The 23277-nt window shown below is 39.8% G+C and overlaps 1 protein-coding gene across 1 annotated transcript in view; it reads right to left on the reverse strand.

Moving 5' to 3' along the window:
• The window catches only part of LOC124788510, a 212138-nt gene extending 191937 nt beyond the window's left edge, over window positions 1-20201 (reverse strand). The window contains exons 1-3 of the mRNA XM_047255778.1: window positions 20037-20201; window positions 19378-19435; window positions 19020-19304 (exon numbers count right to left, since the gene is read on the reverse strand). Of these exons, the coding sequence (XP_047111734.1) occupies window positions 19020-19304; window positions 19378-19435; window positions 20037-20201 (508 nt within the window). The remainder of the gene's footprint in view (window positions 1-19019; window positions 19305-19377; window positions 19436-20036) is intronic.
• Window positions 20202-23277: the final 3076 nt, after the last annotated feature.

The following is a 23277-nucleotide window of genomic DNA, read 5'->3' on the forward strand; positions in this document are numbered from 1 at the left end:
GAGAACCACCTGCATGAATATCAATAGATCGGATGGAAAACCAGTCCTAAGCAAAGAAGTGAAAGCAGAAAGATCAAAGGAGTATATAGAGGGTCTATACAAGGGAGATGTACTTGAGGGCAATATTATGGAATGGGGGATATGATACTGCATGAAAAATTTGACAGAGCACTGAAAGACATAAGTCAAAACAATATCCCAGGAGTAGAAAATGTTCCATTAGAATTGCTGATAGCCTTGGGAGACACAGCCATGACAAAACTCTTCCATGTGGTGGACAAGATGTATGAGATAAGCAAAATAGCCTCAGACTTCAAGAACATAATATTCCAATTCCTATGAAAGCAGATGTAAGACATGTGCTGGACTACCAATTTAATAAGTCATGGTTGCAAAATACTAACATGAATTCTTTACAGAGGAAAGAAAAACTGATAGAAGCTGATCTTGGGGAAGATCAATGGGAATGCTGGAACACATGAGGCAATACTGACCCTACAACTTCTCATAGAAGATATTGGTAGGTTAAAGAAAGGCAAACCTGTGTTTATAGCATTTGTAGACTTAGAGTAAGCTTTTGACAATGTTGACTGAAAGACTATCTTTAAAATTATAAAGGTGGCATGGGTAAAATACATGGAGCAAAAGGCTATTTACAATTTCTACAGAAACCAGATGGCAGTTATAATATTAAGGGGCCTAAAAGGAAGCATGGTTGATGGCAGAGTGAGGCAGGGTTGTAGCCTATCCCTGAAGTTATTCAATTTGTATATTGAGCAGGCAGTCAAGGAAAAAAAAAGAAAAATTTCAAGTAGGAATTAAATTCCAGGGAGAAAACATAAAAACTTTGAGGTTTGCTGATGACATTGTAACTCTGTCAGAGACAGCAAAGGCTTGGAAGAGCAGTTGAATGGAATGGACAGTGTCTTGAAAGGAGGATGTAAGACACACATCAACAAAAGCAAAATGAGGATAGTGAAATGTAGTTGCAATAAATCAGTTGGTGCTGAGGAATTAGATTAGGAAACGAGACAATTAAAGTAGCAAATGAGTTTTGCTATTTGGGCAGCAAAATAATTGATGATGGTTGAAGTAGAGAGGATATAAAATGTAAACTGGGAATGGCAGGAAAAGCGTTTGTGAAGAAGAAAAATTTGTCAACTTTGAGTATAGATTTAAGTGTCAGAAAGTATTTTCTGCATATATTTATATGGAGTATAGTGAAACATGGACAATAAACGGTTTAGACAAGAAGAGAAGAGAAGACTGCTGAAGATTTGATGGGTAACTTACATAACTAGTGAGGAAGTGATGAATAGAATTGGGCAGAAGAAGAATTTGTGGCACAACCTGACTAGAAGAAGGGATTGATTGATAGGACACTTTCTGAGGTATCAAGGTAACACCAACTTAGTACTGGAGGGAAGTGTGGGGGGTAAAAATCTTAGAGGCAGACCAAGAAATGAATACAGTAAGCAGATTGAGAGGGATGTAGGTTGCAGTAGTTACTCAGAGATGAAGTGACTTGTACAAGATAGAGTAGCATGGAGAGTCTTTGGGTTGAAGAACCCAACAACAACAATACAATAATAATACCAGGTCACATTAGCAGCATATGTATGTTTGGCAGAAAGTTAAAAATAAAAATTTAGTATCTACATAATTACCCATTCTTACATTATCTCAAATCATATATATAGATGATGTAACTTACCAAACGAAAGCATTGGTATGTTGATAGACACACAAACAAACACAAACACACACACAAAATTCAAGCTTTCACAACCCTGTTGCTTCATCAGGAAAGAGGGAAGCAGAGGGAAAGATAAAAGGATGTTGGTTTTAAGAGAGAGGGTAAGGAGTCATTCCAATCACAGGAGTGGAAAGACTTACCTTAGGGGGAAAAAGGGACAGGTATACACTCGCACACACACACATATCCCCCTTACCTTAGGGAGAAAAAGGGACAGGTATACACTCGCACACACACACACACACATACATATCCCATATATGTGGGATATGTGTGTGTGTGTGTGTGTGTGTGTGTGTGTGTGTGTGTGTGTGTGTGTGTGTACCTGTCCCATTTTCCCCCTAAGGTAAGTCTTTCCGCTCCTGGGATTGGAATGACTCCTTACCCTCTCCCTTAAAACCGACATCCTTTCGTCTTTCCCTCTGCTTCCCTCTTTCCTGATGAAGCAACTGTGGGCTGTGAAAGCTTGAATTTTGTGTGTGTGTTTGTGTTTATTTGTGTGCCTATCAACATACCAATGCTTTCGTCTGGTAAATTACATCATCTTTGTTTTTAGATATATTTTTCCCGTGTGGAATGTTTCCCTCTATTATATAGTAGTTCCAGTAGATTTTTTTCATTGTGACTAAGGAACTCATTCCAACTGTGAAATGACCTTTCCAGAATAAACTGCCTCAGAGGATCTCTAAAGTACATTTTATATATGAGGGTAGAGCTTTATAAACTCTTGGACCAGTGTACTGTACAACCTTTTGCATCATTGTCAGATTTTTACAGTCATTGTGTAAATCATGTTTCTCCTTGTATTGTATTCCCAATAGTCTTTACTTTTTTTGAGCAACACAGCATTTTAACTGATGAAACACATAAGTGAAAATATATAATGAGAAGTAGTAGTACAAATTTTTACTTTCCAGAAAAGGCTTCTACAACTAGATTTACAGTTTACACCATTCATTATTCTTACAATACTATTTTGAACCAAGAATATTTTCTTTGCTAGTGATTGGTTTCTTCAAAATATAACTCCATATGTTGTTAGAAAATTGAAGATCCATAGTACGCTGCTTTCAAAGTGTTTAAGTTGCCACACTCAGATGTAATATGTATGGCAAAAATTGATGAACTGAGTTTCTTGTGAAGATTTATTATATGATGAGACCAGCTCACTCTGCAGTCAATCATAACATGAAGGAACTTAGTTGTTTCAATTCTTTTTATTGTCTTTGTGGTGCACTTAGCAGTTAACTCTTCCTCAGTTTTGGGAGCTGTGATGAACTGAATCTAGTTGGTTTTATTATAGTTTAACAAGAGTCCTTGGACACTAAACCATTTCACTCAATCACTGTGAATATTGTTAATAGTTTCTTGAAGATTAATCATGAAGCTTAATGAGCACAGCCACCATCCAGATTGTGATGAAGATAAAAATGCTGTGTGTGGAGCTGTGCACATCACAGTTCCAATGGTGTGGTGTTTGCCTGTCCTGCACATGCACACAAACGAAACTGATGTGAGGCTGTGAAGGGAGACAACACTGTTGCCAACCCTGGTTTGCTTGTTGCTGTGGGAAGGCAGCTTTCTTTTTTTTATTCCATGGGTGCAGTCCTTAAAAACCATTTCCTATATTCTTGAGTGTGATAAACTGTAAATTAGATTATTATTCTGCTATCAGCTATTCTGTTTTAGTCATTTCTTTGTTTCTTTTATTTTACAGAAAAGTTTAGCCACTATGTATTGTGCATTAAACCGGGGACCTAGAAATGATGGAGAGACTTTGTCCCGCCGTAGCCCTCAGTGGTCCACAGCCCCTCAACAGCCCACAGCAGTCCAGCCACCCTACTGCTGCCCCACACTGAACCCAGGGTTACTGTGCGGTTCAGCCCCCAGTGGACCCCCCCCCCCCCCCCCCCCCCCGGGAATGTCTCATACCAGATGTGTGGTAGAGTAATTATGGTGTACACATTCACTGAGACAGTATTTGTGCAGCACTTGCTGACATAGTGTAACTGAGGCAGAATAAGGGGAGACAGTCACTGAGGTAGATGGAAAACCACCTTAAAAACCATCCACAGGCTGGTTGGCACATCAGACCTCAACACTAATCTGCCGTGTGGATTCGTGCCGAGGACAGCATGCCTTCCAGCTTGGGAAGCAGCGCATTAGACTGCATAGCTAGCTGGGTGGGCTAAAAATTAGCTTCTGTGATTGTAAGCAAACTTCAATAGCTTGAGTTTTCACAGCTGTCTCTTCATGAGTTCATGAGCAAGCTACAACAAAGAAAAGAGGTCATTCAACACCTGATATTCTGGTATCTCAAATAGACATAAGCAACAAGAAGAAATGTATTCGTAGCATCAATAATGCATTGCACCAACAGTAAAGTTGACCTTGCAGCTGTGAGGTAAAACAGCACTGTTGCACTTCACATGTTTGCTGTTTCAAGGTCATGTAATATGGATAAATCCCAATTACAGAAATATAAAATAAAATAAAATAAAAAACTGAAAAGCATATGTCAAAGAACCATGTTGATAATAGTGTTTCACTGTTACTTTTAGGAACCATTAGTATTAAGAAGATACAAAGTGAGGCATTCAGACATTCAGTCAGTGAGCACAATATAAAGGATAAAAAGAACTGAAATTTTGTCCAAATAATAGACTACATTTTCTTTTGTGGAAACTTTGAAACTTTCTTATGCTTGCAGTGCTCTCAATGGAGAAAAATTAACTCAGTTTTCATTGAGAAAAAGGAGAAAATTACTGATCTTTTTCCACAAATTAAAACAAGAAGAAATTCCAATGATTTGGGCTGAAGGAAGTAAAAAACATTTGATATTGATCTTTAGGATTTTAACAAGTTTCTGACCAAATTTTTTATACATGTTTGTTTCCTTTTACATAATTTTAAAACAAAAAATAAAAATAGCTATGAGTTGCCACTGCCTATGGTGTGCAGAATTTGGAGAAGGACTGGGACAGGGATGGACAAGGATCATCTGTAGTCTGGGTGTGTGACAGAACGCTACTTTGTGGTTGGTTGGTTTGGGGGATTAAAGGGACCAGACTGCTACAGACATCAGTCCCACACTACTTTGTGTGATGTAGGTAGAATTTTCTGTAGAGTATCCCACATCTCACGGTGGGATGAGAGACAATTGAAGCCATGGTGGAGGATGTGGCTGAGTTTTTTCAAGGGAGGGTTTATACTGGTCAATCAGAGGTGTTCTGGTCAGTGGTTGGTTAACAGGTTTACTGTTGTGAGAGGAGAAGATGGCATGGGAAATTAGTTTATGGATGAGCTGGATAGGATACTGTCTGTGAGTAAATGCTCAGTAAGGTTATTGGTATATTTCTACAATTCATGCTTTCCATTGCAAATGCAGAGTCCAAGGTTGCCAAGTCTGTAAGGAAGAGATTTTTTGCATGAAAAGGGTGACAACTGTGAAAGTTGAGGTACTGTTGGTGATTGTCGTGCTTGCTATGGATAGCCATATTCATGTAACCACCCAAGAGATGGAAATTGACATCTAGGAAGGTGGCACAATGAATTGAAAATGCAAAAAATCCTGTTGAAGGAAGCAACTGAGCATTATACCAGAGGTTGAAAATACCACTACAGTTGTAAGGTTCTTTTCTTTAACACACAACCAGTTTTGGGCTCTTATATGCCCACCTTCAGGTATTGTAACTTAGTGCTGTGACCCCAAGTATCACAGCAGATCAGTACAAGACACAGTATGCTACTGACGAGCACAGAGCATGGAGTCTTGTGCTCATCCACCACAGTGCTCGGGTTCACAGCACAAAGTTATGACACCTGAAGATGGGCGTATAAGAGCCCGAAACTTGCCATGTGTTAAATAAAAGAATGTTAGAACTGTAGCGGTATTTTCAGCCTCTGTAATTGGAAATGACCACATGAAGTGGGTTTGAGAGTAGATGTTGAGGTCATGGGGAAGAGAGCAAAGAGTCCTCATCATGAAAAGTTATCAATGAATCTAAACTGGACAAGGGTTTATAGATGTTGACTGGATAAATACACTGAAGAGCCAAATAAACTGGTACACCTGCCTAATATCATGCAGAAGTGTTTAAACTCAGAGGGAGTGTTCATGGAGCCACTCTGTAGCCATTCTGAATGTGTGGGGTATCACATTGTCCTGCTAGAATTGCTCAAGTCTGTTGGAATGCACAATGGACATGAGTCAATGCAGGTGATTGACAGGATGCTTACGTACCATATTTACTCGAATCTAAGCTGCACTTTTTTTCACATTTTTGCAATCCAAAAAACCTCCTGTGGCTTAGAATCGAGTGCAAAGTAAGCAGAAGTTCTGAAAAATGTTGGTAGGTGCTGCCACAACTAACTTCTGCCATTGAATATATGTAGCGCTATACAGGCATGCTTTCCAGGCACAAAGATAAATACTAGCACCAAAACCTCTGCATCAGTAAATAAATTAAAATAAAAGGTAGAAGAATGTAAACATTTGCCATGCATTCTCTCATGTTTGCTGCTATCTCATTTAAATCCTGTCTGCCTAATAAACTATGAAACTAGAGTGAGACAACAGTAAACATGGAAGAATATACATATCATGATATGTTTACATTTGTATTATTCTTATGCTGAATAGTGATACAGTCAGAAATGAAGCACAGCAACTGACTAGATTATTAAATCTAAGATGAATCTAATTTGTGTGCAGAATGCAATGTACTAAAGAGGTGTCTGCAAAGATTTTCAAATGGAGAAAAATTTTTGCTAAACTCTCGTTCAGAACATCTTCTATCATACAAAGTCTATTATTTGGTTCTCGTTGATCATCATCAAAGAAAGCAGCAGTGTAGGTAACAACAAATAGCAGTCTCTTGCCATTTTTTTGCTTATGAGACAATTCCTCTCTTTTTTTTATTGTAAGCCGCGGTAGAGCACACAAAAGCAAGCCACGCCGCGAACGGCCACAGGTCATAAACACTCATTATCAGAAAGAGACAAACAATGCATGACACAGTACAATAATGCATTTTCAGCATAGAGTGACGCAAAATACCTTTAAGAAAGAGAACGGTACTTATCCGATCAACGCAAAATAAGCAATCGATTCAAACCAGACGAAGCATGTGAAAAAGGAAGGGTACCCCTATAAATACGGACAGAGTGCCTGACACATAGCAATGGCTACTTCGTAAGGCTTAACTGTTAAGCTTACAACTCGAACCAAACTACTGTAGCTGTATCTTCATCCATTCAACCTCAATTGTGTCTCATGTTACAATGGACCAGCTTTGTTTCAATTTGCAGGTGCAGTCTAAAAATTTTCTCTCCCCTTGAATTTTGAGTCTCCAATTTCAGGTGCGGCTTTGATTCAGGAAATTTTTTTTCCTTGATTTCGAGTCTCATTTTTCAGGTGCGGCTTAGGTTCAAGTAAATACGGTCTGTATCACCTGTCAGAGTCATATCTAGATGTATCAGAGGTCCCATATCACTCCAACTGCACACACCCCACACCATTATAAAGCCTCCACCAGCTTCAACAGTCTCCTGCTGACATGCAAGGGTCCATGCATTCAAGAGGTTGTCTCCATAGCTGTACATGTCCATCCACTTGATACAATTTGAAACAAGACTTGTCTGACCAGGCAACATATTTCAAGTCATCAACAGTCCAATATCAAAGTTCATGGGCCCAGGTAAGGCATACAGTTTTGTGTTGTGCAGTCATCAAGTGTATATGAGAGGGGCTTCAACTCCAAAAGCCTATATTGAAAATGTTTCATTGAATGTCTCACACACTGACATTTGTTGATTGTCACATTGAACAACTCTCTTCAGTTGTCATTGGTGCCATTCTTGCAGGATCTTTTTCCAGCCATGGCTAAGTAGGAGATTTGATGTTTTAACAGATTCCTGATATTCACGATACACTCGTGAAATGGTCATATGGGAAAATCCCCACTTCATCCCTATTTTGAAGATGCCATGTCCCACTGTTTGTGTGCCAACTGTAACACTATGTTCAAACTCAATTAAATCTTGATAAACTGCCTTTTTAGCAGCAGTAACGGATCTAACAACTGTGCCAGACTCTTGTTCTCTTATATAGGCATTGCAGACTGCATTGCCATATTCTGCCTTTTTACATATCTTTTTATTTGAATATGCATGCCTATATCAGTTTCTTTGGCACTTCAGTGAAAGTTGGTATAAAATGGTGGCATGCAAGTACCAATAGCAGTACAACAGATTTTTTTTTATAGATTCGGCCTTCACAAGTGAAATAATTGTGGGTCAGGATGTGGTTGGGTGGGAGAATTAGGAGAGAAGTGGTTGGTTTAGTGCCAAGAGGATGTTGGGAAAGGTAGTGTTCAGTAACCACAAGACCATGGACATGGAGGTGTTGGTGTACAAAGATTTCACATCTGTAGTTTTTTGCATCTGAGTTTGATGGTAATGGGTCAGGAATTGTAGAGAGGCAGTGAAGGAAGTGAACAGTGTCCTGAAAATGGGGTGGGGGTTACCATGGCAACAGAGAGGTCTCAAGAAGTTGGGGGAGAACCCCAGCCATACAGTCACTGTGATGAACCTTTGCCTGTGGGAAGGATAGTATGGTCTGGATTGTTTTTCAGGTTACAGGTAGCAGGATGTGCCATAGGAGTGATGTTGGACTCATCAGGGAGTGATTTAGTGAAGAAAGGTGAGGCTAGGTTAGAAGTGTGGAATTCCTGAAAGACTTCTAGGGATGACTGGGTGGTAAGGGAGGAGGATCATGCTTTGAGGGAGGTTGGAACTGTTTTAAACAATGTTCCATATGAGATTTTGGTTGCATTTGTCACTGGGGTGTGTGGCAAAGAAAATTTTACACTGCTGAGAATGAGTAAAGTGAAGAATTCTCTCTACAAGTCCAGCATGGTCGAAATTATGTTGTCTTTTATAAAGTACTGGGGTCAGAATTTTGCAGAAAGAGTGTCAACACTGTTATGGTTTAGTTGTTCAGAGACAGTGTGTTTCATGAAGGGTGAAGGAAGTTTCTGGAGATGTGGAAGACAGAATAAGTCAGCAAGGCATGTTTGGGAACCTAGTTCTAAAGTAACATTAACTTCATCATCATCAGCAATGTCAGTATGCAGTTCTTTCTTAAATAGCTCTCCTACATATTCTCCCCATCTTTTCAAATGATGCCTATATACTTGGACTTTTTGAGATGGCCAACTCTGGAATTAAATAGATTACATACTTTGTAATCAGAGATGGAAGAGTCAAGTTCAGTCAACTACAACAAGACCTGAAGCTGATAGTGGACTGGATCATGCACTCTTAATTGAAAAATTCTGGCTGAAATTGAGAAAAGTAGCAAAAGCTGTTCCACCTTAGATAAATTCTTAAGACAATACCCTTTGATTACATATTAGAAGTCTGAAACAGATTTAATGCATTAGAGTTGGAAGACAAAAGCCCACAAGAGCTGTGGGCAGAAGTAGCCAATACTGTCAAGGAGGCAGCAGAAAAACACATTCCCAATAAAAAGAATAATAAGGAGGTCAGATGGCTACTGTCTGAGGCATTGCAAGTTGCAGAAGAATGAAGGAAAGCAAAAATCAAAGGGAATGGATCAGCATTTTTTAAATTAAATACAGAGTTTCAGAAATTAGCTATAAGAGGCAAAAATGTCTTCTTAAATAAACAGTGCAAAGAATCTGAAGATAATGACAGAATGGGGAAGATAAGGGATCCTTACAAGAAAATTAAAGACACCAAAGGAAAATTTCAGGCAAAAATTGGAATGACGAAAGACAGAAATGGGAATGATCTAACAAAAAATAGAGGATGCTAAGAAAAGATGGGCAGAATATGTAAGAGATCTATATAAGAAAGAACTGCATACTGACAATGCTGGAAATGAAGAAGTTAATGTTATTTTAGAACTAAAGCCAGAAATTTTGGAGAGTGAGGTCAAATGGATTCTCAAAAATATGGCTAAAAACAAAACTAGTGGACATCATGGAAATCCAGCAGAATTGTCCAAAGTCACTGGAAAGGATAGAGTGAAAATGCTGTATTCAATATATCAGAAAATCTAGAGCATGCAACAGGCGCGAAGAGACTGGAAAAGATAAATACTCATACTGATACCAAAGAAGGGAATTTCTAAAGAATGCTCAGATCACCAAACAAGGACACTTATCTCAAACGCTAACAAAATCAAGCTGAAAATCTTACAAAATAGACTATGCCAGTAACAAGAGTGAAAACTGTTGCAAGAACAAGCTACATTTTGTAAAGGAAGAGGAACCAGAGATCAAATTGCTAACATTCAGTGGATTATGGAAAACACATGAGTATTCAAGAAGGATGTGTATCTCTTAAAAATGAACATGAACAGTCACAACAACCACAAGAAACTTCTTTTTTATGATTTTAGAAGTTTCAGTCTGTCTTAGACATCTTCAGACCTACCACCATGATGGCAGACAGTGGTGCTCAACAGAGTAGCCACTATGATTGCATTAAAACTAACTGCTTGTGGCATCGTAGTGCCCGTTCCATTCAGTACCACCATCTACCATCATGGTGGTAGGTCTGAAGATGGTCTAAAACAGACCAAAACTGGTAACATCATAAAAAAGAAGTTTCTTGTGATTGTGACTGTTCATGTTCATTTTTAAGTAATAAAAAAAATTGCTGTTCTCCAACAGAAATGTTCTAAAAAATTATATGTATATCTGCTTTATTGATTATGCTAATGCCTTTGACTGTGTTGATCACAAAAAATTATGGGAAGTACTAAGAAATATTGGAGTACCAGATCAGCTCATTCATCTCATATAGAGTTTACACTCTGACCAAGAAGCAACAGTGAGAGTTATGTATGGAACAACTAAATGGATCAAGATTCAGAAAGGGCTATGACAAGGCTGGACTTTATCACCTTACTTATTCAATCTGTATGCAGAGCACATAATGAGGAATGGCAGGATAGATGAAGAAGAAACTGAAATTAAAGTTCCTTGGATAAATATAAACAACCTTAGATATGAAGATGATATGTACTCTTGGCAGTAAGTGAAGAAGAGTGAAGAAGAAAGAAAGGTGAAAGAAGAAAGTGGAAAAGCTTGTCTTAGGATGAATGTTAAGAAAACAAAAATTATGGCAACTACACTTATCATTTCAAAGCATATAGGAGGAGAAACAATGGAGATAGTGTCTACATTCAGTTATCTATGTTCTCAGATTTTTGCTGATGATGACTGCTTCATAGAGAGCCAATGTCAAACACTGACATGGTTTTAAAGAGTAGAGATATAACTTTAGCAACAAAGATCTGTATGGTAAGGGCTATGGTCTCTCCAGTTGTGATGTATGGATGTGAGACCATAAGGAAAACAAATGGTGAAGAATAGTTTCCTTTGAATTGTAATGTTGAAGGAAACTTCTTAGAGTCCCATTAACTACAAAAGAGAAGGAATAGCTCAATATTGGAGCAAATAAATCCAGAGTAACCAGAGTACTCCCTGGAAGGTCTGATACTAAAATGAAATCTGATCTACTTCAGACACATCACGCGAAAACATTTTTTACTTGAAAAAACCCTTATGCTGAGGAAGATCAGAGGCATTTGAAGAAGAGGCCATCAGAGGATGAGATGAATCAATAACATCACAGAAGTAATGTGATCCAACCTGGAAAGCGTAAGGGACAATGTGCAGGACAGAAGAAACTGGCATGCTATGGTTCACGGGGTCACAGAGAGTTGGAACAAACTAAATGAATAGAGAGAGAGAGGGTGAGGGTTTGATAGGGAGGGGTGGAGGTAGTTAGTTCAGAGCAGAAGGCTTTTACTTAGCTATAGGTAGTCCCATGTACGAATGAGACAGGAGTAACTAGGGATGATTCCTTGGATGGTGCTGGGAATGTTGTTAAAATTGTTAAAAAGCAAAATTTCTATTGCAGCAATAGCATCAGGAAGTTGTGGTCACAGAGTAAAGGGATTTTGTGAAAGGAGAACAGACTTTCAATGATGGATTGAGCTTGGATTGTATGATTAGGAGGACCAGAATAGTGAGGGCGAAGCACTGATGGAATTGGATAAGGTGAAGGTTCTGCAGAAGGATGGATAAGAGCCTGAGGTGATAATTTTAATGATAAGGCCGTTAGTTGGGATACAGTGTGTCAGACAAGGTTTCAGAAAGAGAATGTGTGATTGGGGTCTGCCAGGGCAAAGGACAGTTTTTGGAATTTGTGAAGGTAGAATGAGGAGGGGTTCATGGCTGGGCGGTTGGGAGACAAAAGGAATGACTGAAAAAGTAGTGAAAAAGGCTGAAAATAAGAAATAAAATCTTATGGTCAAGGTGCTTCAAAGTACAGAGAGCTATGTAGGAAGTTAGAAGCAAGGTCAGAAAAGGTTTTAAAGAAGCAGGAAATGGTGGGTTCTCTCATAAATAAATCAGTTCAATCACAAATTTACACATGCAATAGTAAGAAACATGCACAATCATACAATGAGATCATAAATAAATATGTGTGATCGGCTAACAGTCAAGTTGGGCAACACAAGTCAGCAGAGAAGAATATGCTAAAAACAGCTCTGGAGTTGTAGTATGTAATTGTTTGGTGTGGTGGGCTGTAACAACAGGGGGCATCCAGATTGTGCAATAGAGCATGACAGTGAGTGTTTTGAAGGCAGATACTTTAGAAACAAGAAACTATAAATATGGAATAAAGAATGGACAATGGGTTGTAGGTAACTAAAGAGAGCTAGTAACAAAAGTAAAAGGGTATTGGAAGGTAGAGAAATGAAATGGCAATGTATAAGAGCAATGGAAATTCTTGGATGCAGCAATACATGAAATACAAGAAAGGCAACCACTCTCCTATAGTGGAATGACACATGGAGTACAGAGACATGTAACAGGAAATAGCATTCAAACTAGCTTTCAGAGAGAGAGACAGAGAGAGAGAGAGAGAGAGAGAGAGAGAGAGAGAGAGAGAGAGAGAGCCTGTACAGGGGAAGACCTAGAGGAAGAGTGGTGGGATAAGACAGTACATGATCTTGATGGGGAAGGAGTGTTTTGAACAGAACAGAGAGAAAAAAAGGTAAAGGTGAAGCAGTGGGAACAGGTTAGCAGAGGTTTAGCCAGGACTATTCCCATTGATGTAAGTGAGAGAAACATACTGGAAGGCAGTAACCAAATAACCTGCATTGTCATTTGTGTTGTGGTGTGCCACGTATTTGACAATTGGATGGTCAACTTTTCAATTTGTCACAGTTTGGCAGTAGACAGTTACTTATCATGCCTACATCAAATGCTGTACAATAAATGTATCACAACTGATATATGAGATAGCTATTTCTACATGTGCCCTGCCTTTTAATGGATGGGAAATGCCTGTGACTGGACTGAGTGCCTATCGAGCCATCTGAGAGGCATGACATTTCCAAAGTCTGGACTTATGGCAAGGGCAACATTAGCCGTTTCCTTCATAAAATTAACTCTTACTCCCAAGTCTACTTCACCTGGTCCTTCTCAACTGACTGAGCCACCTTCTAGATGTTCATCCCAACGTCTCAGATAGCTGCATGAACACATCTGTCCACATCAGGTATCAGGTTCAACAACCTACCAATTCCATGTCAAAAAGTCTCTTCCTTACAGCTCACCACCCTGGTTTATGCATATGCAGTGGAAAGCAGAAGTTGTCAAATTATACCAATAACCTTACCAGAGCTTTTTCTGACATGAAATATCCTATCCAGGTCATCCATAAAAAGATCTCCCATGTCATCTGCTCCTCTGACACCAGTAAAGCTGTTAACCACTCACTGACCAGCCTCCTCTGATCATTCAGTATCATTCTGCCCTTTAAAATATCAACCACACCTCCACCATGACACTAACTACCTCTGATTGTGCTCTGAGATGAGGAATACCCTATGCAAAATCCTACCATGTCACACAAAGTAGTGTACTGCACCCCATTTAATATACAGATTATCCTTGCCCAGCCTTCTTCCAATTCTACTCCCCAACCTACACCCCATGGGTCATTCCCCTGTGGTCTGCCCATGTGCAAACCCTGTCCCATACACCAACCACCGCATCTTGCAACAGCCCATTCATCAGTATTTCTTACCCAGTAAAAGGCAGGGTCACACAGGAAAGTAGCCATGTTAGATATCAGCTATGGTGCAGTTACTGTACAGCATTGTATGTGGACTTCACAAGTAAGGAACTGTATTCACATGAATGGCTACCTCCAAAATGTGGCTAAACAAAAACTTGACCATACACTTATTGAGTGTGCTGCACACGTGATAAATGATTTAAACAGCTGCTTCACTATGTATGCCATTTGGATACTTCCTTCCAGCACAATTTCTCTGACCTACACTGATGGTAACTGTTGTCCAGCATATCCTGCATTCTCACAATCCCCCTGTCCTTACCTGTTCCCACTGGCTCTCTATTTCTTTTTCCTTTCTCTGTTCTGTCCACACCACTCCTTCCCCATCCAGATCATGCACTGCCTTCTCCCACCACTTGACCCCCCCCCCCCCCCAAAGTGAGTGTTTTTTCTCTCTCTCTCTCTCTCTCTCTCTCCCACATCTCTCACCCTCACAAACTTCCTTCCCCATCTCTCTTCCTCCTTTTCCACTTCCCTCTCTCACATCCCTTTTGCCCTTTTTATCTATACCTTTCTCTGATTTTACCCCTACCACCTTCCTCTGTCCCCTCCCTCATCATATACCTCTTTCAGCTCTGCCCTCTGTACTCCTTCTGTTCTGTGAGGACATGGTGTCATTTGACTGAACACCTACTTCTTCCCCACTATCCCCTTTACTGCACTTCCCCATTCCCATCCCCATCAGCTCAGGCAACTACTTTCAATAATTGAGTATTAATAATCAGTCACTATGTGGCCACAGAGAGTGCATTTGTGTGTCTGTGCAGTTGTGTGTGTGAACATCTATACTTTTTGTGGTATCATTCCCTATCAATATCACACTAAGCCAGTCCACATACAGAAGTTGGTAGCAATCATGTGATTGCACTGCCAGCCTGCAACCAGTTATGAGACACACCCTCCTCAGCCTACACAGCTAGCATCACCATAGAGCTGACTTAAAGGCTGGTGCATGTTGCACCACTCAGCTCAGTTGAGATCGGTCTGTTTAGTCTGACTGATGTACCCTGACACTCAGCCTCTGTTATTGTTACAGATATATGGACTTGGCCTGGATGAAAGACTTGCACTGTTTACTGATATGGATTTTACTACTGGAGCTCAGGTGAAATAAAAGAACTTTATCAGACACTATGTGTGTCTTATTATTTTACTCTCTGCCATAGAACTTACCAACTCCTTGGCATGCACCAGTGGGATTACCAAATACTTTTGCTACAAAAAGAGTAAGAACTCTAAAGCTATCGTGAATGGCATTTCCTGTTATGTGTCTCTGTGTTTTAGGCATCAATCTGCTAAAGGTGAATCCCTGCCTTTTCCTTACTTTATGTAATGCTCAATCCAGAAATTTCCATTATTGCTATTTAATATAATGTTTCTTTTTCAAGGATTTTATAACCGGTAAAATTTTAAATTGTTGTATCCTCCTAAATGATCACTGAAGATATGTCATTCAAGAATAATGGAGATACTTGATAACTAGCCGTTGAAGCAATATCATACAGGCTTAATGGACTTATGGCCATCGCAATACATGTGCACACCAAATAAGGATGACAGCCAAAACAACAAATATGTATATCACATATAAAAGAAAACAACCAGTACCATAGCAAATATGTATTAAGTTTGAATCATACATGCAGTATGAAAAATGTAATATATACCCATGTCCAAAGAAAGACCAAATTTGTTTCATAAGATGTTATACATAGAAAACAGGAAATATGGCTTCTGTGAGTGGTGAGGACCAACTGTGAGAGATGGTAATAGGGATATAGGATGGGCACTGTAGTGGGGAGAATCTGCCGGAGAATGTGATCGAGTTTCAACTACTGCATGTCATGGCCTGAAATGAGGAATATCCTCCCCATTCCACCAACAGTGATATTAACCAACCACCCAGTCTACACTATATATATTCAACCCCTGCTCCTAGCCCCTTGCTCCAGGCTCATACCCCAGTAGAGATCAAGATTCAAGGCCTGTCTTATACAGTGTCCCATCACCACCCACTACAGTCCTGTCATAAACATTTCCTACCTATCAAACCAATGCCACCCCTGAAAGCAGGCAGGTCATCATATGCCCTTCCTACTTAACTTCAACTTCTGTGCAATATACTGCATAGGCATAACCAGTAACAATCTTATCTCTCAAAAAATTGCAACACCAAGTAGGAGTTGTACGACCTAAATGAAAGTTGGCAGGCACATTTCTACATCTGAAAGACAATGTCCATTCATGCCAGATTATCAACATCTCACTGAGTTTGAACAAGGTAATGTAATAGGACTATGAGAAGCTGCAATATTACAGTAAGACATGGAATGTAGGCTTGTATGTGATTTCTGGTAGTGGTAGTCACGGGAAGACCCAGCTCCAAGCGGTCACGAGACGCTACCAAGAGGAAAGACCACCACGTTCAGCTTAGGGCTCTGGCACATTTTATTCATCTGCAGCAGCAATCTGAGCAGCATTTGGGGCCACAATGTCACAACAAGGTTTTAGAAATCAATATAATTTTTATTTTGGGTGAAGTCACAGTAATGGTAAACTTTTTGAATGATATTGCCACCATTTTATTGTCATAATTTTTATTTTATTGTTATAAAATCCAGATTTTGGCCTTAGGCCACTTTCAAGTACAAAAAATTATTTCTATGTCAAAAGACATCAGACGGGTATGAAATACAAGTCCTTGTTGTGTGGCACATATCTGTTTATCGGTTAGAAGTTTCATATAACAGGAGCACTATAGGGTTCAGAAATGAAATTCTGCAAGATATTTAGGTGTTTTACAGATATTTTCACTTTTCCTAATGACAGATATGGCCCATATGACCAAGTACACTTTTTCGACAAAGTCTTGTATGTCATACTTCAAGGACACCTCCAAACCAGATGCCCTGTAGCATGCATTTCACTGACTGCAAGCCACTGCCATTTGTAACCTCATTTGTGTTAAGTGATTCCTTGTAGGAGGGCAGGGTTGTGGTCTTTCCTGATGAAAACTGGTTCTGTCTCGGTGCCTGATGAAAACTGGTTCTGTCGCAGTGCCAGTGATAGCTGTGTGTTGGTTAGAAGGAGGCTGCTTGAGGGCCTGCAACCAACCAGTCTGTGTGCTACACATGTTGGATCTACACTTGGAGTTATGGCCTGGGATACAATTTCATATGACAGCAGGATCACTCTCATGGTTTTCCCATGGACCATGACAACAGATTTGTATATCAATCTTGTGATTCAATCTGTTGTGTTGCCATTCATGAACAGCATTTCAAGGGGTGTTTTTGAATAGAATAATTCTCATCCACATACTGCTGTTGCAACCCAACATGCTCTGCAGAGTGTCAATATGTTGGCTGGACCTGCTCGATTAGCAGATCTGTCTCCACATATGGGACAGAATTCAATGATAACACCAGAGCCATCCACAACCAGCATTAACCTTCCCCATATTGGCTGACAAAGTGCAACAGGCATGGAGCTCCAACCCACAAACTGACATCAAGCACCTGTAAAACACAATGCATGCACGCTTGCATGCTCGAGTTCAAAATTCTGGTGGTTACACCAATTATTAATGCACCAGAATTTCACATTTACATTAACCTGTGATTTTGCAGTCTTAAACACTTAAATATATTACCTAGACAAATGTATTCCTGAAATATCATTACTCTGCATTGATTATTTTTTGTGTTGCAATTTTCTCTGTCAATGTATATGGCCACTTTGAAACTGAGGCCAAGCATCACCTCAGTGAGTGCTTCATGGCCTGCCATATGGATTGTTCCCACCAACACCAACTTTTCTGAACTGGATAGGTAGGAACTCTCCCTATAAAATACCTATCATTCTTGTATCTCCTCTGGCTTCAACCTTAGATAGCCCCAGTCCTCTAAGTGCTTCTATCCACTTTCCTGTTCCCACTCCCATGTCACACATGCATCCTCTCTCCTAGTATACCTCCACAGCCTTTTCCCCTTTGCTGCTTCTCTCCTCCTTATTTTCCTCCCCACCAGTACAGATTTCTGATGCAACAGAAATCTCCCCCACTTCCTCTCCTGATACTCATCCTCCTCCCCACACTATACCTCCTTTGTATCCCCACTAGCCGTCTCAGCTAGAATAACTGCTCACTGCATTCATAAGAGTTTGAATGCCCAGGAGTTACAGTGACCATGTATGTGTAAGTTGTACATGTACAAAGGAATGTGTTTGCTTCCTGGTACAATGAAAGTCTTTGCCTGATAGCTTAATAATATCCTACAGTCTTCTTTTAAATGTGCCTGTGTGATGCGCAATGCTGCCTCTATGTGGTGACTAGCAACTATCAGTATTCTTCAGTCACTCAGTTATGACTGTGTTTACCACATAATATTTTGAATTTACTAAAATCATGTATTTGTGATGATCACCTGCAATGCAATAAAACTAACTAACTACATACTAAGCATTCTTCTACTAAATTTTGTACAAACACCTTAAGACTTAACAATTTTAGAAAATAAAGCTAGTATTTGTATAAATCAAAATGTAAACATTTGTACAACACTACTCATCAAACATGAAAATAAAAGGAGTGTTTTGTATATTGATGTTATACATAATCTCCATTACAGTCAAAACAATGAAAAAATACCCCCCCCCCCCCCCCCCCCAGTTGAAATAAATATACTGTGATTACCTAGAGATATATGTTAAATGCAAAGTTTGTGCTTAAAAATCATTGGATTTGTCAAAGGAAGTGCTAAAATAAACTTATGAAGTAGAGTATTGAAAAATAGTTTTTTATGTAAACTGTAATAATGGCAGGCATTAACAACACACAATATAAGAAATCTACACCACATTTGAATGATATTCTTGAAATTCATAATTTCTATATTTCATTGATACAGAAATAAAGTATGTTTTTGAATTACTTATTTAAAGAGCGATATGCTCAAAACACATTACAGAAATGAAGAGTGCTACTTATGTTTGCTATGACCCAAATACAATCACAATTAGACATTCTGACTCAGTGGAAAGTATTGCTCTGTAATAAATATATATTGCTGCTTACCTGAAAGTGTAACATTTAGGGAATAGCTGAGTTCTTCAGTCAGTCCTTCAATTCCAAGCTGATAGGTCCACTGACCTGTGTAAGCCTTTGCATGTCTACCAATGTAAATTGAGCATCCATTATAATGAAAGTCACCAGTAAGGTGATCACCTGGTGCATGTGTTATACAGTAAACAGCTGTCTCATTCGGAACACCATCTGGCACCAGGTTAATTACTCTCCCACTAAAGCTGCCATCTGAATCCAAGTATAGATGCACCTCTTGATCATGTAGGTCTGGATACTCTACAAATATTTAGAAGTGATAATCATAAGTCCCTTTGCAGAACTATTTCTAATATAAAACCTGAAAGTTTACTCACAATGCATCTTATCCAAATGAAAAATATGTACAGGCTACTTTGAAAACCACTATCCTACAAAATTAACTGTTCTCTATAAATTAAATACTCCTGTAACCTGCATTACAAAGGGCTTAAAAATGTCATGAAGAACTAAGGGAAGGCTTAATTAACATCAAGGAAACTGATAAAGGCAAATTCACTTAAAAACTTCACTGTGAACTTCAAAGTAGGATATCAAAACATCAAAATGAATGTATTGTCAACAAAAATAAGCTTCTTCAGAAACATAGGAACCTTCTGGAGTGTAGTAAAAATGAGACATAAAAATGAATCAGGTATATGATGTAATTTCTGTTAAAGTAAAAAGTCAACTGATCAAAGATGAACAAAGAACTAGTGAAGCATCCAAAACCTGCATATATTTTGTAATTGGCAAAATTAATAATGTCTGATAAAAGTATTCAAATAGAGCACTTCATTGGTCATGTAATGTATTTTACAAAAACTCTGAGTCCTTTATAAAAATTAAAATTAATTATGAATTCAGCCCAGTATTAAATGTCTGTGTTTATGTGGGAGATTCTTGAAGCCCAGTATTAATTAAATAAAGACAAGTATGAAATTAATCATCAAAATAAATGTATCAATTTTAATTATGGCATATCAAAACTACTCCGAGAGGAAAGAAAATGTGTTTTAAGATGAAGGAGGCAAGGAAAGAAAATGTAAGATGATTAATTATGCAAAAAGTTTTGGACAGTAATGAAAGTAATTGTGACGAATTTGAAAACAATGACAGATTATGAGTTGACTCTTGAGAAACTATAAATATAGACATGGCAGAAGCCACAAGGTCTTGCCCAGTCTTTAGCTTTTTTTATGACTGAACTGATTCATTTGAGGCTGTATGATTTTTCATTTTGTGTATTCAAGTATAAATTGCATGAAAAGGGGCTTGTAACTTTTGTTTAGTACATCTTGGATCAACTCTACATACTACAAAAGGTAAGTATTTCTGTATTGCTCAGTTGGCAAATATCAGACTGCTGTTAAAAAATTTTTTAACATGTAATAAAGGTACATTATCCCTGTGCCAGCATAGCCAATCTAGCTCTTGCTTTCCCCTTCAGTTCCTCACTTTTATGATTCTTACAGGCCAACTGCATACAAGTTATGTTTAATCTTGAATGCACAATGTTTTCTTTAGTCATCATGAACTAAAACCACCTTGTGATGGAGTCAAAAATGTGCATTCTTTAATTGTTGTTGGGAAGCCTACCAAATACTTCCCCCAAAAATGCATTTTGCACCAGCTGTTAACCACCATTTTAATTTGGTAAGATTACCAAAAACGCTCAAGATAAGACACTTTTGATTCCATCACGTGGTGAATTTGCACATGATATAAAGAAAATACACTCCTGGAAATGGAAAAAAGAACACATTGACACCGGTGTGTCAGACCCACCATACTTGCTCCGGACACTGCAAGAGGGCTGTACAAGCAATGATCACACGCACGGCACAGCGGACACACCAGGAACTGCGGTGTTGGCCGTCGAATGGCGCTAGCTGTGCAGCATTTGTGCACCGCTGCCGTCAGTGTCAGCCAGTTTGCCGTGGCATACGGAGCTCCATCGCAGTCTTTAACACTGGTAGCATGCCGCAACAGCGTGGACGTGAACCGTATGTGCAGTTGACGGACTTTGAGCGAGGGCGTATAGTGGGCATGCGGGAGGCCGGGTGGACGTACCGCCGAATTGCTCAACACGTGGGGCGTGAGGTGTCCACAGTACATCGATGTTGTCGCCAGTGGTCGGCGGAAGGTGCACGTGCCCGTCGACCTGGGACCGGACCGCAGCGACGCACGGATGCACGCCAAGACCGTAGGATCCTACGCAGTGCCGTAGGGGACCGCACCACCACTTCCCAGCAAATTAGGGACACTGTTGCTCCTGGGGTATCGGCGAGGACCATTCGCAACCGTCTCCATGAAGCTGGGCTACAGTCACGCACACCGTTAGGCCGTCTTCCGCTCACGCCCCAACATCGTGCAGCCCGCCTCCAGTGGTGTCGCGACAGGCGTGAATGGAGGGACGAATGGAGACGTGTCATCTTCAGCGATGAGAGTCGCTTCTGCCTTGGTGCCAATGATGGTCGTATGCGTGTTTGGCGCCGTGCAGGTGAGCGCCACAATCAGGACTGCATACGACCGAGGCACACAGGGCCAACACCCGGCATCATGGTGTGGGGAGCGATCTCCTACACTGGCCGTACACCACTGGTGATCGTCGAGGGGACACTGAATAGTGCACGGTACATCCAAACCGTCATCGAACCCATCATTCTACCATTCCTAGACCGGCAAGGGAACTTGCTGTTCCAACAGGACAATGCACGTCTGCATGTATCCCGTGCCACCCAACGTGCTCTAGAAGGTGTAAGTCAACTACCCTGGCCAGCAAGATCTCCGGATCTGTCCCCCATTGAGCATGTTTGGGACTGGATGAAGCGTCGTCTCACGCGGTCTGCACGTCCAGCACGAACGCTGGTCCAACTGAGGCGCCAGGTGGAAATGGCATGGCAAGCCGTTCCACAGGACTACATCCAGCATCTCTACGATGGTCTCCATGGGAGAATAGCAGCCTGCATTGCTGCGAAAGGTGGATATACACTGTACTAGTGCCGACATTGTGCATGCTCTGTTGCCTGTGTCTATGTGCCTGTGGTTCTGTCAGTGTGATCATGTGATGTCTCTGACCCCAGGAATGTGTCAATAAAGTTTCCCCTTCCTGGGACAATGAATTCACGGTGTTCTTATTTCAATTTCCAGGAGTGTATTTTGGATTCAAGAGTGAACACAAATTAAAACATATATATTTCTATACAGCTGTCATGGAAGAATTCTAAAGGTGAGGAACTGAAATGACATGAAAGAGGTACATTTGTCCTACTGATGCTCAGAAATAAATGGGTAATGTACTTCCTTCATCAATCTGAAGAATAGCCAACTTATGGGAAGACTCTCTTGTTACTGGATCTAACATTATTTCTTGATCAAAGAGGCTTGTCCTTCAGGGGAAATTCAAAAAATGGAAATTTCCTTGTCAAATTAGAGCTCTTCAATCATTATGATACACTTCTTGCAAAACAGTTTAGGAAGATCAGAGATATACATGAAGCTGAAAAACATTTACAAGTGCATTATCTGTCAAGTGATACTCAGAATGAATTTATTTCTGGCACTACTGATCATGTCAGGAGTGCCATCTTGGAAAAAGAGAGGAAATGAGAAGCATTATTCAATTATTGTTGGTACAACTTTTGATTCCATTCTAGTCATATTGAGCAGATACCATTCATCATGCATTATATTTACTTTGTGGGGACAACAGTAGTAGTAACACCTTGGACCAGAGAAAACATTTGGCTGGGTGTAATATTTGGGTCAACTCCAAAGAAGTTTGGTTTAGAACCTTGTACTGTGTGGATCTCTTGCATGTTTGCCTGTAAGTTAAACATATCAATGTCTTGTCTCTGTTGTTGGTCAATCCCTGCACCATATAGGAAAAATATCACACTGGTTATCCATGACTATTGTGACAACTGCATAATGCAAAGGGGAGATCTTTTGATCCATATGATGATGATATGCAGTAACAATGCAGACATCTTGCATTTGTTGCATTACATCACCAGCCCCTCAAGAATATACCTCACGGATTAATGTGAGAGATATGCATCATCAGTGCAATAACTTTCAACCAGTGCTCAAACACAAAAAATTTGAATACAGATGTTGCTTTTTAAAGCAGCACATGCTCCGGCACACTATACCACCATCAAAAGATCTACTGTTGGACTTTGTACAAGATTTGGCACCAAGAGCATCAGTTTATGATTCAGTAGAACAG

This window comes from Schistocerca piceifrons, chromosome 3, assembly GCF_021461385.2.
Source record: "Schistocerca piceifrons isolate TAMUIC-IGC-003096 chromosome 3, iqSchPice1.1, whole genome shotgun sequence".
NCBI classification, from domain to species: Eukaryota; Metazoa; Arthropoda; class Insecta; order Orthoptera; family Acrididae; genus Schistocerca; species Schistocerca piceifrons.